This window comes from Sinocyclocheilus grahami, unplaced genomic scaffold (assembly GCF_001515645.1).
Source record: "Sinocyclocheilus grahami isolate Dianchi unplaced genomic scaffold, SAMN03320097.WGS_v1.1 scaffold894.1, whole genome shotgun sequence".
In the NCBI taxonomy this organism is placed as follows: domain Eukaryota; kingdom Metazoa; phylum Chordata; class Actinopteri; order Cypriniformes; family Cyprinidae; genus Sinocyclocheilus; species Sinocyclocheilus grahami.
Window position 1 is genome coordinate 284,377 of NW_015506073.1, and position 15,606 is coordinate 299,982.

Below are 15,606 nucleotides of genomic sequence, written 5' to 3' on the forward strand. Positions count from 1 at the left end.
GCATCTGATCAGGCATGATACACTGCCAAGACTCCAATGCTACTTGCTTTAAAGATATAAATGAGCTGCTTGGTGCCAATATGCACTCTTTAAATTGTAATAAAATGACTGTGAAATTTACATTTGAGCTAATATTAATAACAAGACTATATTAAACATTTGCATATTAGTCACACCACATGACCATTTAAAATGATCTATAACAGGCAGTTGATTAAAAGTAGTGAAAAACTTAAAAAGACAGTGAAATCTTAAAATAAAAAAACATACATATTTAAACAGAGATATTTAATCTCTCATGATGTTTATGCGCATTTATCAACAATGCATGAAAAACTCATACTCGAGAAAAGACAGAACAACCTGGATGGCCTGACCAGACAAGCCTCGTGATTTATCATCTGCAAACTTCTATTCAAAACCTGTTCAAGAGAGTGACGCCAAACAGCATCCATGCCAACAGAACATTCACTTTAGTTTGAAATCTTTTTATTTATATATATATAATCTTACCTCAGATTTACAGATATTGTGCGAAACAGCATCCGACTGAGGCAACTTTCTTTGAAGCCACTTTCTCGGTGAGAAGATGTTGCTTGAAGCAGAGAGGTGTAGAGATAAATCCCTGGACGCGTTGCGTTTGCCGCTTCTGTAGTCCAAATGAAGACTGGAGATCGACGACGCGTCTGAAGATGTGGACAAACTCGACGTAGAAAGACGCGGTTTGAGTCTGGGGTCGGCAACGAGGCTTTCGGAGGCGCTTTGGCTGTTAGTAAATCCAGCTGTGGAGCTCGAGCTCCAGCAGAATGACCGGTGACCGCTGGCGTCTCCAGGCGTCGCGCAGTGTCTGATCAGCGCAGAATCCAAACTGCGAGTCTGGTGCAGGTTCCTCTTTGCGAGGGTTTTAGAGCCCGATGAGGAACATGAGAAGACGCTGTTTAGCAAGCCTTGCGCGGACATCCCTGCGGTATGATATACAGACTGACGCCCCAAACACAAACCCCATGTGAACGCGACCTGACTGGACAGCTGCTGATGTTTGTCTTTCATCCGCAGTTTATTGGAAACAGCGAAAATGTGTTTTCAAAACTAATTGCATTCTCTTATCAATCTCTGCTGTATTTGACAGCGGGGATGTTTCCACTATTCAAGCCAAAAAGCGCGTCAGTAAAGTTTCATCTCTGTGAAGGATCCACCCTCTTCCTCCGCCCTGCCAGAGTGTGTCTGAGAAACGGAGGTAAACCTGGACGCTTCTCATTGATTGGCGTTTTAGTTATAGGTTTTAATAACTTTCAGTGGAATCTAAAAGAATTATAGAATTTCTGCGCAACTCAAATCGCCTTGGCGCGTTTCGCTCAGTTTGCCCAGCGTCTACTAGGCCTATTCTATAGATTTCTAAAACAAATATGTTTGTAAAATATGTGTAGTAGTCTATTTAAATATATATTAAATTGATACATAATATTTAAGTTTTGTTTTATTAGTTAATATTTACTTAACTTCAAATAAAGTGCTTGAGCAGCCTGTTCTTTGCAGAGCCAAATTCTAAAAACAATTTTTCCCCATTCAGTGTAGAACAATCCATCTTAATTTGAATATCATAACACTGCATGACTTCATAAAAGCTCAGATCAGTCTTCACAATGGGGAAATAGGATGGATGTGACTGCTGGGGAAGACAAAGAAGAAGAAAATAGAGGTTAAAAACTCCATAGACATAAAAAAAACCATCAAATCTCCCCAAAGAGCCGAGACTTTGTGTTAGATCTGCGACATATTATTCCAGAGTTTACATGATACCCCCAGAGCTTCCCGACATGGGGTTATTATCTCATTTTAGCACAGGAAAAAGGATCTCCAAAGACCTCTTTTAAAGTCTGTGAATGTAAACAAATAAGGGTGTAACCGAGAGCATGTCAGAAGGTCTCCATACAGTAAAGATGGATGGATGTATAAGACACAACTATGTTCATAATTGAAATGAGTATTTTATATACAATAGTAATACTTTGATACCAATAGAGTTACAATTAGAACTCAATTATTGCTTGTAGCCTTGAATAGTCTGGAATATTCAGACTGAAAATGTAAATGTGTTTTTAAACACTTTTTAAATTGTTGTTCCAAATCTGTATGCATTTTGTTGTTCTGTGAGACACAAAATATGTTTAAAAGAATGTTGAATATTGTAGGTTCAAAACAAAATTGAACCCCACAGACTTTAGTCACTGAGACATAATATAATAACAAAATATTGTTTTACATGCAAATGGGCTGATTATGTGCCGATTGTTTAAAAATGCATTTTATGTTTTTAAGCAAGAGATAAGAAAGAATGAAAATATGAGAACATGAACAAGATTAATTATTTGCTAATTATTAATTACAGGCCAAACTCTCTATAGCCATTTAAAATTAGAGACAACCACTGCGTTTTAATCATGATCCAAATGAATAATTACTGCGCAGACTCAGGCATCAAATTAATCACTACTGCACAGACTCGGGCTCCAAATAAATCGCTACTGTGCAGACTCAGGCTCCAAATAAATCGCTACTGTGCACATTCGGGCTCCAAATAAATCGCTACTGCGCACACTCGGGCATCAAATGAATCACTACTGCACAGACTCGGGCATCAAATGAATCGCTACTGCGCAGACTCTGGCATCAAATTAATCTCTACTGCGCAGACTCGGGCTGCAAAATGAATCTCTACTGCGCAGACTCGGGCTCCAAATGAATCGCTACTGTGCAGACTCGGGCTCCAAATAAATCGCTACTGTGCAGACTCGGGCTCCAAATGAATCGCTACTGCACAGACTCGGGCATCAAATGAATCACTACTGCACAGACTCGGGCATCAAATGAATCGCTACTGCGCACACTCGGGCTCCAAATAAATCGCTACTGTGCACATTCGGGCTCCAAATAAATCGCTACTGTGCACACTCGGGCATCAAATGAATCACTACTGCACAGACTCGGGCATCAAATGAATCGCTACTGCGCAGACTCTGGCATCAAATTAATCTCTACTGCGCAGACTCGGGCTGCAAAATGAATCTCTACTGCGCAGACTCGGGCTCCAAATGAATCGCTACTCCACAGACTCTGGCTCCAAATGAATCGCTACTGTGCAGGCTCGGGCTCCAGATGAATCACTACTCTGCAGACTCGGGCTCCAAATGAATCGCTACTGTGCAGACACTGGCTCCAGATGAATCACTACTGGGGCATCAAATGAATCACTACTGGGCAGACTCAGGCATCAAATGAATCGCTACTTTGCAGACTCAAGCTCCAAATGAATCACTACTCTGCAGATTCAGGCTCCAATTGAATCACTACTTTGCAGACTCAGGCTCCAAATGAATCGCGACTGCGCAGACGCTGGTGTACAATGAATCACTATAGCACAGACTCAGGCTCCAAATAAATCACTACTGTGCAGACGCAGGCTCCAAATGACACCATTTTCGCAAGATGACAGCGGCTATATTGCGTTTTGTCTTTTTACCAATTTGACCATTTTACTGAGTTTTGGCTAATATTAACCAATCTAAAATCTGCATTAAAGTTAAGAATGTAAAGATAAAGTTTGATTGATTATGTAATGCTGGTTAGAGAGGTGCACCGGTCACTGTATCATTGTGCAGACTCGGGCTCCAAATGAATCGCTACTGTGCAGGCTCGGGCTCCAGATGAATCACTACTCTGCAGACTCGGGCTCCAAATGAATCGCTACTGCGCAGACACTGGCTCCAGATGAATCACTACTGGGGCATCAAATGAATCACTACTGGGCAGACTCAGGCATCAAATGAATCGCTACTGTGCAGACTTAGGCAACGAATCGCTACTACACAGACTCTGGCTCCAAATGAATCGCTACTTTGCAGACTCAAGCTCCAAATGAATCGCTACTGTGCAGACTCAAGCTCCAAATGAATCGCTACTGTGCAGACTCAGGCTCCAAATGAATCGCTACTGCGCAGACTCAAGCTCCAAATGAATCGCTACTTTGCAGACTCAAGCTCCAAATGAATCACTACTCTGCAGATTCAGGCTCCAATTGAATCACTACTTTGCAGACTCAGGCTCCAAATGAATCGCGACTGCGCAGACGCTGGTGTACAATGAATCACTATAGCACAGACTCAGGCTCCAAATAAATCACTACTGTGCAGACGCAGGCTCCAAATGACACCATTTTCGCAAGATGACAGCGGCTATATTGCGTTTTGTCTTTTTACCAATTTGACCATTTTACTGAGTTTTGGCTAATATTAACCAATCTAAAATCTGCATTAAAGTTAAGAATGTAAAGATAAAGTTTGATTGGTTATGTAATGCTGGTTAGAGAGGTGCACCGGTCACTGTATCAGCTCACAGCAGGCACATATGCAGAAACTGGTGAAAGTTTCATAGAGAAATTAAAACAGGTCGCCCCACAACAATTATTTGCACTTGCACAAATGCTCCCAAATATTATTTTGAGGCCACACAGATTACATTTTGGGAGCATATGCAACCAAAACAGTCTCAATTTTGAACCCTGATAAAACTGATAGAAATGTTATGGTCATCAAGACAAAATTTGAATGTTGGCTTGACAAAGTCATGCCTTAAGTTAAAAAGGTATTTTGTAAAATACTTTAAGAGCTGCACATTATTAAGGGATATTGAAAAAGAAAAACTAATCCAAGTGTGTACAGTAACTGTATGTTGACTTTGTCAAGCCAACCTAATTAAAAAGACAAGTAGAAATAAAGAAACAGAAACCTGAGACAGACACATCCTTTCATGCCATTATATTTTTCAGTCAATTTATTGTCTTCACATCTGAACATTTTCTGGACTCTTGCTCAACTGACTGGCTGATTGCACAATAACTGCAAAGCATTCAGACTCTAAGACATCAGCGTTGGCAGAACATTATCACAACGACATGATAAACACTGAGGTTCGTGCCTGGATGTTGGGGAAACTAGACTGACGTGACGCATTTTGACCTTTGTTTTAGAAATAAACCAAATGGCAAAGACAGACAAAAATGCACTGCAGTCTGTTCAGTGACAAAAATAAGTTATTAGTCTTATATTTCTGTTGTGTCTTGACCCATAAATGGGTCTCATGTCTGTTACAATTGGTCACCGACAGCAGAGACAAACAATGATGAAAGCAAATGATGAGACACGAAACTAACCGCATGTTTGTGTTTGCAAATCTGTTTTGTATGTTGCCATGTTTTGCATTTGAGTTCTCTTGCGCACTTTCTTCAAATGACTCATAAAAATGATACAGCATAATTTCTTAAAAAGATCATAATTTCATTACAGTTATTTTAATTTCAGTTAGACCAACGTTAGACATTTAATTAAACCATAAACACGATTAGATAATTAATTAAATAATATAAATCAATTAAATTAAATTAAAATGAATTAAATAAATAAACCTTAGTAAATGCATTCAGTGAAACTGGAGTGACAAAATTTAGTTTGAAAAACCTAATAAAGTTAATTTACACTTATAATAATGACCTAATCCAGCTAAAGTATGATAATCTAATGAAACTGACTTGAAGTAAATAAATTAAACAAATTAATGAATATGAATTAAATAAATGAAATTGTGGTTAAAATTAAAATCACTTAAATTAAGGATATTTAATACATTTTTTGAGTGAATTCAACAAATGTTTTTTTTTAATTAAATACCATGAACAGGAAATACAATTAATTTATCAATCTATCTTAAAACTTTAAAGCTTTTAAAACTTTTTCTTTTCTTTTTCTTTTTTTTTTACTTTGTCAGGTTTTGTCAAGCCAGCATTCATAATTCGTCCAGAAAAACTTCATGTTCAAATTCTGATTAGTTTTAATATTTCTTTAAATCAGTTAGGAACAGCGTTATTTTTATATCATTGAGGTACTATTATAACTTTTATTGATATTTCGAATTAGTTTTTATTTTAATATTTTCAGTTTTCATTTTAATTTAGTTAAAGTTTGAATAATTTTGTTGTTTTTTGTCATTTTTTTATTTTGATATTGTCTGTATAGTTTTAAAGGATTTCTTTATTTCAGTTTTAGTTTCAGTTATTTTGGTACATCAGGTTAAACTAAATTAAAATGAGAAATATTGCCTTGACAAATTGCAGAAATAAAACATTTATTTATGTATTTATTTATTTGTAGATTTCACGTTTATATTTATTTGTATTATTTTATTTTCAGTTAAAGTTAGTTTTATTTCAAGCATCAAACTTTTATTTATGATCTTAGTTTAGCTCTAGTTAACGATAATAACCCTGGTTGAGAACCACTGTCCTTGAAGAACTTCCCAGAGAGAAATAGCATTTCAGTAATTAATTCACTCAATTTTGCCTCTTTCAAAAAGAGATGAATAATTGATGCTTTTGTGTGAGTGGTTTGGGTTTTATGGGTGTGTTTGTGGGGGTAGTTGTTAAGATGTGAGTGTTTCTGAGCTCTCATAAAGATGCCAGTGATGAGCAGTGTGTGTGTGTGTGTTGCAGTGGTTTTAACTGTACTGTGATTTATAAGGCCACCAGTGGATGACACACACACACACACACACACACACACACACACAGAGAGAGAGAGAGAGAGAGAGAGAGAGAGAGAGAGAGAGAGAGACAGAGACAGAGACAGAGAGACAGAGAGACAGAGACAGACAGAGAGACAGAGACAGACAGACCCGCACAAAACCAATGACTAACCCCATCAGTGTGTCACTGCCAGTGAGTTCTGGGAATAAAGCGCAGTTCCAGTATTACGCACTAGTTTGCGCTGTTACACTGTGTTTGGAAAGTGAAGCGAGTCATTTGCTACTGCTGCTGTCAAAACAAATATAACAGAGTGAATCTGGCATACTTTAAATACGTCCATGTTACAGTAATTATTCATCTTTGTTAATGTTAGTTAATAAAAATACAGCTGTTCATATTAGCTCAGGTCCATTAAACAATATCAACAGAGACAATAATAGTTTTCATTCATATTTTAGTAAATGCTGAAATTAACACTGAGTGAGAATAATACTGTAAAAGCTTTAGAAGTATGTTTCATTGTTAGTTCGTTTTAACTAATGTTAACAAATGGAACCTTATTGTTTTAGATCTTTTACGATTTCTGTCATAATTTCCATTTAGTATGTCATAATGTCAACTTTTTATGTCATAGTTATAACTTTTTCTGTCAATGTTGACTTATGCCGTTATGACTCTTTATATTGTACATCGAGTATTAGATTTTTATGTTATAATGTTGACTTTTCATGTCATAATTTTGCCATTTTATGTCATAGTTTCACTTTTTCCACATCATAATTCCAACTCTTTATGCAATAATTCTGACAAAGTATGTCATCATTTTAATATTTCTTTTGTCATAATTTAACTTTTTATGTCATAATTCTGATTTTTATGTCTTAATGTTAGCTTTTTGTGTAATGTTTTCAAATTTTTATGTCATAGTTATGACCTTTTATGTTGTAATTTTGACTTTCTATGTCATCATTTTGACATTTCATATCATAATTTCAACTTTCCATGTCATAATTTAGATTTTTTTTGTCATGTTTTATCTTTACTGACATACTTTTACCTTTTTATGCAATGATTCCGCCATACTATACTTGTCACATGTCTCCGTTCCAACATAGTATGTCATAATGTCAGCTTTTTATGTCATGTTTATAACTTTTGTCATAATTTTGACTTTTTATGCCATAAATCTTAATAAACTCATAATTTCGGTTTTTAATGACATGATTATGACTTTTTATCAAAAGTATGAGACTCTGAGTCTTTTCAATGTGACATTGTTTTCTTGCCAATTATTTTTCCCGCAACGTCCTATTATCATAATGCATAATGCAGGTTTTTGTCATTCTCATTCATGAGATTCAGTCAGAGGGTCAAGGTTTGGCGGGTTAGTATTGGGTCAGTTGGCTCCTGCGGGCAGGTGTCGTAATACACCATCTGGCCCAAAAGTGCATGTTTCTCTACTGACGCTCACTTCAAAGTAGTCATGCATTAAGTTTATTTTTTATGCTTTATTGTCAACAAATAGCATGTACAATGGCCTCTCCCACTGTATAACAAAGAATATTTCACATTCATCAACAAGAAGAAACAAGGAAAAAGAGGGGAAAAAGGAGAGAGGGTACATGAGCATCAGTTTACAGACAAATATATATTATTCATATTTTACACTTCCATGGGATGTTACAATGCAATTTTATACAGAAAATGTACTTTGCATGTAAGCACCATTAAATCATTGTAGTACTAAGCTTATATATGCTTGTATACAGTGGTGTGAAAAAGTGTTGGCCCCCTTCCTGTTTTTTTATTTTTTGCATATTTGTCACACTTAAAAGATTCAGATCATCAAACTAATTTTTATATTACACAAAGATAATGATTATTATAAATGATTATTTATTTTATTAAGGGAAAAAAGCTGTCCAAACCTGTCTGGCCCTGCGTTAAAAAGTAATTGCCCCCTAAATCTAATAACTGGTTGTGCCACGCTTTGCCGCAACAACTGCAATCAAGTGTTTGTGATAACTGGCAATGAGTCTTTCACATCACTGTGGAGGAATTTTGGCCCACTCTTCTTTGCAGAATTGTTTTAATTCAGCCACATTGGAGGGTTTTCGAGCATGAATGGACTGTTTAAGCATCTCAATCGGATTTAAGTCTGGACTTTGACTTGGCCACTCCAAAACCTTTAGATTTTCTTGAGCTATTCAGAGGTGGACTTGCTGGTGTGTTTGGGATCATTGTCCTGCTGCATAACCCAAGTGCGCTTGAGCTTGAGGTCACAAACTGATGGCCGGACATTCTCCTTCAGGATTTTCTGATAGAGAGCAGAATTCATGGTTCCGTCAATTATGGCAAGTCGTCCAGGTCCTGAAGCAGCAAAGCAGCCCCATCATTTAAAAACTGCATTTTGTATTTACTTGCATTATCTTTGTGTAATATTTAAATTTGTTTGATGATCTGAAACATTAAAGTGTGACAAACATGCAAAACAGGAATGGGGCCAACACTTTTTCACACCACTGTATATGTGTAATGAAGCAACATCACAAACATTTACCAGTGATCAGTTTCACTTTTTTAAAACTTTTTCTTCTTCTCTTTTTTGTAGGGTTCTGTGTGAAATGTACAGATAGTCATGACTCGGTCTCAAATAAATGATGTGGAAACAGCACTCTTCACCTTTAAGGTAGGTTTTCAGCGTCACGAAGAAGTTATTTAGAATGTTATATTGTAGTGTTACCCACAAACCCACTATGTGTTTGCGTTGAGCTCATCTCTACTACTAAAAATTGACAAAATAATCTTTTAGCAGATATGATCATTGAAAAAGGACAGTCTTTCCCTTAGAGCCAAAATATTGATGACTCAGTTTCATAATTTCCACTGTCATATTTATTACTTTTTTTATATCAGTCTTGACATTTGTTAGAATTATGACTGTCATAATTTGTCAATGTTGACTTTTTGTCAAAATTTCAGCTGTATGTCATAATTTAAAGTTATGCCATAACTCTTAGTAGAGTATGTCATAATTTCAATTTTTTGTCAATTTACTTTTCATGTCATAATCTTGACTTTCATAATCAGTATGTCATAGTTCTTACTTCTTTTTTGGCAAGTTTCAACCTTTTTATTCTTATTCCTAATTTAATTCTTATTATGTAATCATTCTTAGAACTTATTTCTACTTTTATTTCATAATTCTTAGCATGTCATAATTTCTTTTTATGTGATAATTTCGACTTTTTGTCAAAGTTATATCTTTCTATGTCATAATATTGACTTTTTATGTCATAATTATGACTTTTTATGTCAAAAGGTTGTGCATGGTTAAAACCACAATAAAATTAGACATAAGACATACTGTAGAAGCTAAACAAATGTAGAAATTGTGATTGTGTTGACCTGTGCAGAACTTAATTAGTTGTCATTTGTCATGTGTATTCTGATCAAATTAATGTTTTTTCGAAAGCAGCATATAAATAAATAAATAACCTTTTTTTTTTTTTGTGAAATATCCTGACAGTCACGACTCAAAGCAATAATGCAATAATGAGGAATATGAAACTCCTTCTTTTCTGCTGGTTGATAAAAAAAAGCAATGACCTTTCCAATGGAGGACTGCAGTTTGCCTTCACAGAATCACAATGTGATTTGGACGCTTTTCCACATACCGCTCGGCTCCAAATACATTATACTCTCAAACTAATATGTTTGGACAATTTATTGCATTTCCATTTATGTGTGATGCATTCATCCAGTTTAATGCATGCAAATCGCACAAATGCACTTCTTCATTCATTGCATGCTTCATTCGCCCTCTAGTTGAGTATCTAAACAACGTTTTGTAGGGAAATCTTTGTTATGCAATGCATTCTGGAATTGGTTTCTTCTCCTTGAAGGCTACATGTGATGCTGCCTTTGGCCAAAAAAAGCCTTTGCGTGTCTACAATGCCTTAAAATGGTTTGAACTGCAACACAAACAGATGCACAGACCGTGGTTCTGACTCATAACAGAGATGTTTTCTAATATCTCAAGCAATTTGTGAATTGCATCGCAGCTCACAAAGAGAATTCAGAAATGATAAACACAATAGTGCTTACGGTAAGAAGGAATCTTCATCTGCTGTGGGAAAAGAGCCTGATCGTTATCAAAAGTGCTTTCTGTGAATCATCGCTGTCAAGTGCATTCTTAATGACTCCTCATGAAATGACTCGCGTTTAGAAAGTTGTTATTCCCCAGCTGGTGCACTCAGTAATATCTGTTTTATTGGTCATTATTCTAATGCACCAGGTTTTCTTGACAAATAGCTTGTTTTGCATGTTTATGCACAAAAGCAAATGCAATGCATTGCATCAGGAGTTACTCATGCAAGTATGCAGTTGCTTGAAGATGTAACATTTCAATGTTTAGCATGGCAGTATTCTGATTTTTAATGCTTATGAGAAAGATCATGCATACATGAAGATTCTCATGACATATTCTCCTTCACAGAAAGCATGCATGCATGAACTCGGTAGAAAATGACAATTTTGTCATTTTTTGGCGGACTCTTCATTTCAGTACCGATGTGAGCGATCAGAAAAGGATGCTTTTGTTAACTCCCTGACAGGCTCGGGAGATTGCATTCCTTGGCGTCTTGAAGGTGTGAGATCTGAGGGCTGTGAATCGCTCTCTTCTCACCTCACACTCGCTCACAGCAGAAACAGTGAGTGTGTTTAATCCAGCTCTAACATGCACTGACACACACAGAGACGCTCACTGATACAGGAGACATAACAGTTCATATTTGATGTTGAGTGGACAGTGTAACCCAAAAACCCAGAATGGAGCTCATTTGCTGTGACTACAAATTGACAAAATCATTTTTGAGCAGATATGCTCATTAAAAAAGGATTGTCTTTCCATTTTGGGTAAATGGAGCAAAAATATTGATGACTCATCCTGCGCTCATGCCTCTGGAAGCTCATTTCTGCCACATAAGGAAATATTAATGCTTTGGTCAATTATATGTATGGCACAAAAGTGTTGTAATTATGACTTAATCTTTTATTATTTCAACTTTTTATCATAATTGATCATCTTAATTTTGATTTAGTTTGTGATAATTCTGATGTTTTTGTCATAGTTATGACAAGAAGTTAACTATGATATAAAAAAAGTCAAAATTACGACAAAAAGTTGAAAATTGTGACATGAAAGGTTCAAATTAAGACTTTCTAAGTTAAAGTTCTTTTTATTTCATAATTTCATCTTTTCATATCAGAATGTTGACCTTTTTATGTCATAATGGGAACTTTCTGTCTTTATTTTGAACTTTTTGTCATTTTGTTGACTTCGCTGGTATCGACTTTATGTCAGTTTTGACTTTTATATCATAATTTTGGCTTTTTGTCATAATTTTTAATGTCCTCCTAATACTGACTTTTCATGCCATAATTTTGATTTAGTTTGTCATGATTTCAACTTTGTCATAATTATGAGTGTTTTGCCATAGGTACGAGTTTTTGTTATAGTTTTAACATTTAATATAATAATTTAGACTTTTTATGTCATACTTAGTACTTTTTGTCTTAATTCTGACACGTCATAATTTCACCTTTTTATGTTATGATGTTGAATTTTGTCATAATTTCAACTTTTTTGTCATAGGACTTTTTGTCATAATTTTATCTTAGTCTTTTTTTGGCTTTTTATGTCATAAAGCTGACATTGTATGTAATAATTTCAACTTTTTATGTTATGGTAATGCATTTTTATGTCAGATGTCATAATTTTGACTGATGATGTCACGGATATGACTTTTTATGACATAATATGACATAAAAGGACAAAATTATGACTTTTTGTCTGAAGTGTGAGACTGCGAGTGATGTCTATGACCGTTTAACTTAAAAATATTATTAATGTTTAAAAATATCCACCAAATTCTGCAAGAAGCCGCAAGAATTCTGAAAGATTTCTGATTACAGACCAGTGCTTTGCTGTTTTGTTATTTTCTGCATTCACAACCTGCCTTCCTTCTCCTGAAACCACTCTTTATTTAGTATTATATGAAGCATTTTAAGGTTTGCCATGAAGCTTTGCTGGAAAAAGACTTTAACAAAAGAGAAATGCAGACTTCAGTTTATGTGGCGCTGTCAGTGTCTGTAAGCGATGGGACGGATTTCAGAGATTTGCTTTTCCACTCGGTCGTGGAAGACGGTTTGTGCATTTTAAGTGCCTCTCCGTCTCTCTTTGTGACCTTGCCGGCTTTCTGTGAGCATATTGATTTTTTCTCCCACATTTCAGATAATTGCCAGATACTCTGAACCCAATATTCCCCGTGCTTCTGCCGGCCAATGAGAGCCGTGTGCGTGCGATCGATAGAGTAACGGGATACTCCAGCTCTTCACTACGAGCTTACGTAACGCTCAGAGCCTCGGCCAAACAGCTGCGCCACAGCATCACGAGCGCAAGCATCTGAAACCATGGCAACAGCTGAGGAGAGCAGCTGCGCTTGTTGATGCTTCGTAAGGATTCATATTCTGCACATTATGACATAACAGCACTACAGCGGACACTGATGACATAAGACATTTTCAGAGCTCAGTCATGGGTTCATCTCTGGGAAATACTGAAATTGGAGCAGCGCAAACATATGGAGCCCCGCACATGGCATGCAGGAAGAAAATAGTAGGCTAAATCGTGCACACGATTTACTATTTCATTCCTCGATTTATAAATTGTGCACACGATTTACTAATTCGTTCCCTCGATTTGCTAAATCGTGCAAACGAATGGAAAATGGAATGAATTAGTAAATCGTGCGCACAACTTATTTATTTTTTCTTGCATGCGGGGCTCCGTACAAACCTTTACAGTTTTTTTTAACAGCTTACACACATTTTCAAAACTTTGCCTCTTTTTTTTCAAACTTTACACACAAATCCAAGAATTACACACACAAAATGCAAAATGCCTCTCATCTCTTGCACAATGAAGCACTGCATTCAAAATATCACAAATACATCTCAAAAGCAAACATTTGCAAACACCTTTGCCATAATATTAATTTATGTTAGATTTTTGTTTTGTTTGTTATGTTAGATTGTGTTACATAGAGAATTGTGTGTTGTGTTTTGCAATGCTGTGTTGGTAACACTTTAGAATAGGGAACACTTATTCCCTATTAACTACGACTTTTCCCTCAATAAATTACTAATTTGCTGCTTATTAATAGTTAATAAGGTAGTTGTTAGGTTTATGTATTGGGTAGGATTAGGGATGTAGAATAAGCCATTAATATGTGCTTAATTAGTACTAATAAATGGCTAATATTCTAGTAATATGCATGCTAATAAGCAACTAGTTCAGTAGTTCAATAACTAGTTTAATAAAGTGTTACCAAAGTGTTTTATGAAACTGACAACTGAGTCAAAGGCTGATAATTAGTGTATGGTTTTGCAGATTTGGTGTGTGCTTCTGCTGTTTGAGTGTCAGCTTTCAGAAATTGTGTGAGAAGTAAAGATTTTGTGTGTAAGCAGTTGAAAAAAAACTGTAAAAACATGATATACAGTATGTTGTTTCCAATCTCGCTTGTTGTTGTATAGTTAATTAAAACCATAGACATACATTTTCTTAAACTGAAATAAAATAAACATCAACAATAATGTAACGACAGATTTGCATGTTCACGTTTCTCTGGCGTTAATTAATGATTAAATGACATGCAAATGAATTGATAAAATGTTATGTATTTCTGTGTTTTATTTTGAACCTATCAAATTGAATAATAATGATGATAAAAAAAAATAGTCACATGTTCACGACGCTCTGATGTGGATTCATGGTGAAATGACATGCAAAGAAAAAAGATAAAATATTGAATGCTTGTTGTAATTGTTTTATTTTGTCCCAATCAAATTGACTAATAATAATACAAATAGTTTATATAATAGTTTAACTAGTAGAAAAATTACAATTGAACTGATCCAATTGAAGAAAGGTAGTTGTTAGGTTTATGTATTGGGTAGTATTAGGGATGTAGAATAAGCCATTAATATGTGCTTAATTAGTACTAATAAATGGCTAATATTGTAGTAATATGCATGCTAATAAGCAACTAGTTCAGTAGTTCAATAACTAGTTTAATAAAGTGTTACCAAAGTGTTTTATGAAACTGACAACTGAGTCAAAGGCTGATAATTAGTGTATGGTTTTGCAGATTTGGTGTGTGCTTCTGCTGTTTGAGTGTCAGCTTTCAGAAATTGTGTGAGAAGTAAAGATTTTGTGTGTAAGCAGTTGAAAAAAAACTGTAAAAACATGATATACAGTATGTTGTTTCCAATCTCGCTTGTTGTTGTATAGTTAATTAAAACCATAGACATACATTTTCTTAAACTGAAATAAAATAAACATCAACAATAATGTAACGACAGATTTGCATGTTCACGTTTCTCTGGCGTTAATTAATGATTAAATGACATGCAAATGAATTGATAAAATGTTATGTATTTCTGTGTTTTATTTTGAACCTATCAAATTGAATAATAATGATGATAAAAAAAAATAGTCACATGTTCACGACGCTCTGATGTGGATTCATGGTGAAATGACATGCAAAGAAAAAAGATAAAATATTGAATGCTTGTTGTAATTGTTTTATTTTGTCCCAATCAAATTGACTAATAATAATACAAATAGTTTATATAATAGTTTAACTAGTAGAAAAATTACAATTGAACTGATCCAATTGAAGATGCAGTAGATCTGACTGCATCTGTAAGCCACTGGATTTCTGAATATTCCATGTATTGATCACTGTGTCATACACTGAAATAAACACACTCTCCTGGCCTTTAGTCTGGGATACAGCAGAAGTGTTTGCTGCAGCAGATGCATGTGTTTGTGTGTGTGTGTGTGTGTGTGTGTGTGTGTGTGTGTGTGTGTGTGTGTGTGTGTGTGTGTGTGTGTGTGTGTGTGTGTGTGTGTGTGTGTGTGTTTGAGTGAGTGAGTGAGTGAGTGAGTGAGTGTGTGTGTTTGTGTG

At 35.4% G+C, this 15,606-nt stretch overlaps 1 protein-coding gene across 1 annotated transcript in view; it reads right to left on the reverse strand.

The window, feature by feature from the left end:
- LOC107563873 (rho GTPase-activating protein 6-like) overlaps positions 1–1,057 on the reverse strand; it is a 38,712-nt gene extending 37,655 nt beyond the window's left edge. Inside the window, exon 1 of the mRNA XM_016248841.1 lies at positions 514–1,057. Coding sequence (XP_016104327.1) covers positions 514–1,050 — 537 coding nt within the window. The 5' untranslated portion in view covers positions 1,051–1,057. The remainder of the gene's footprint in view (positions 1–513) is intronic.
- Between the last annotated feature and the right edge of the window lie 14,549 nt (positions 1,058–15,606).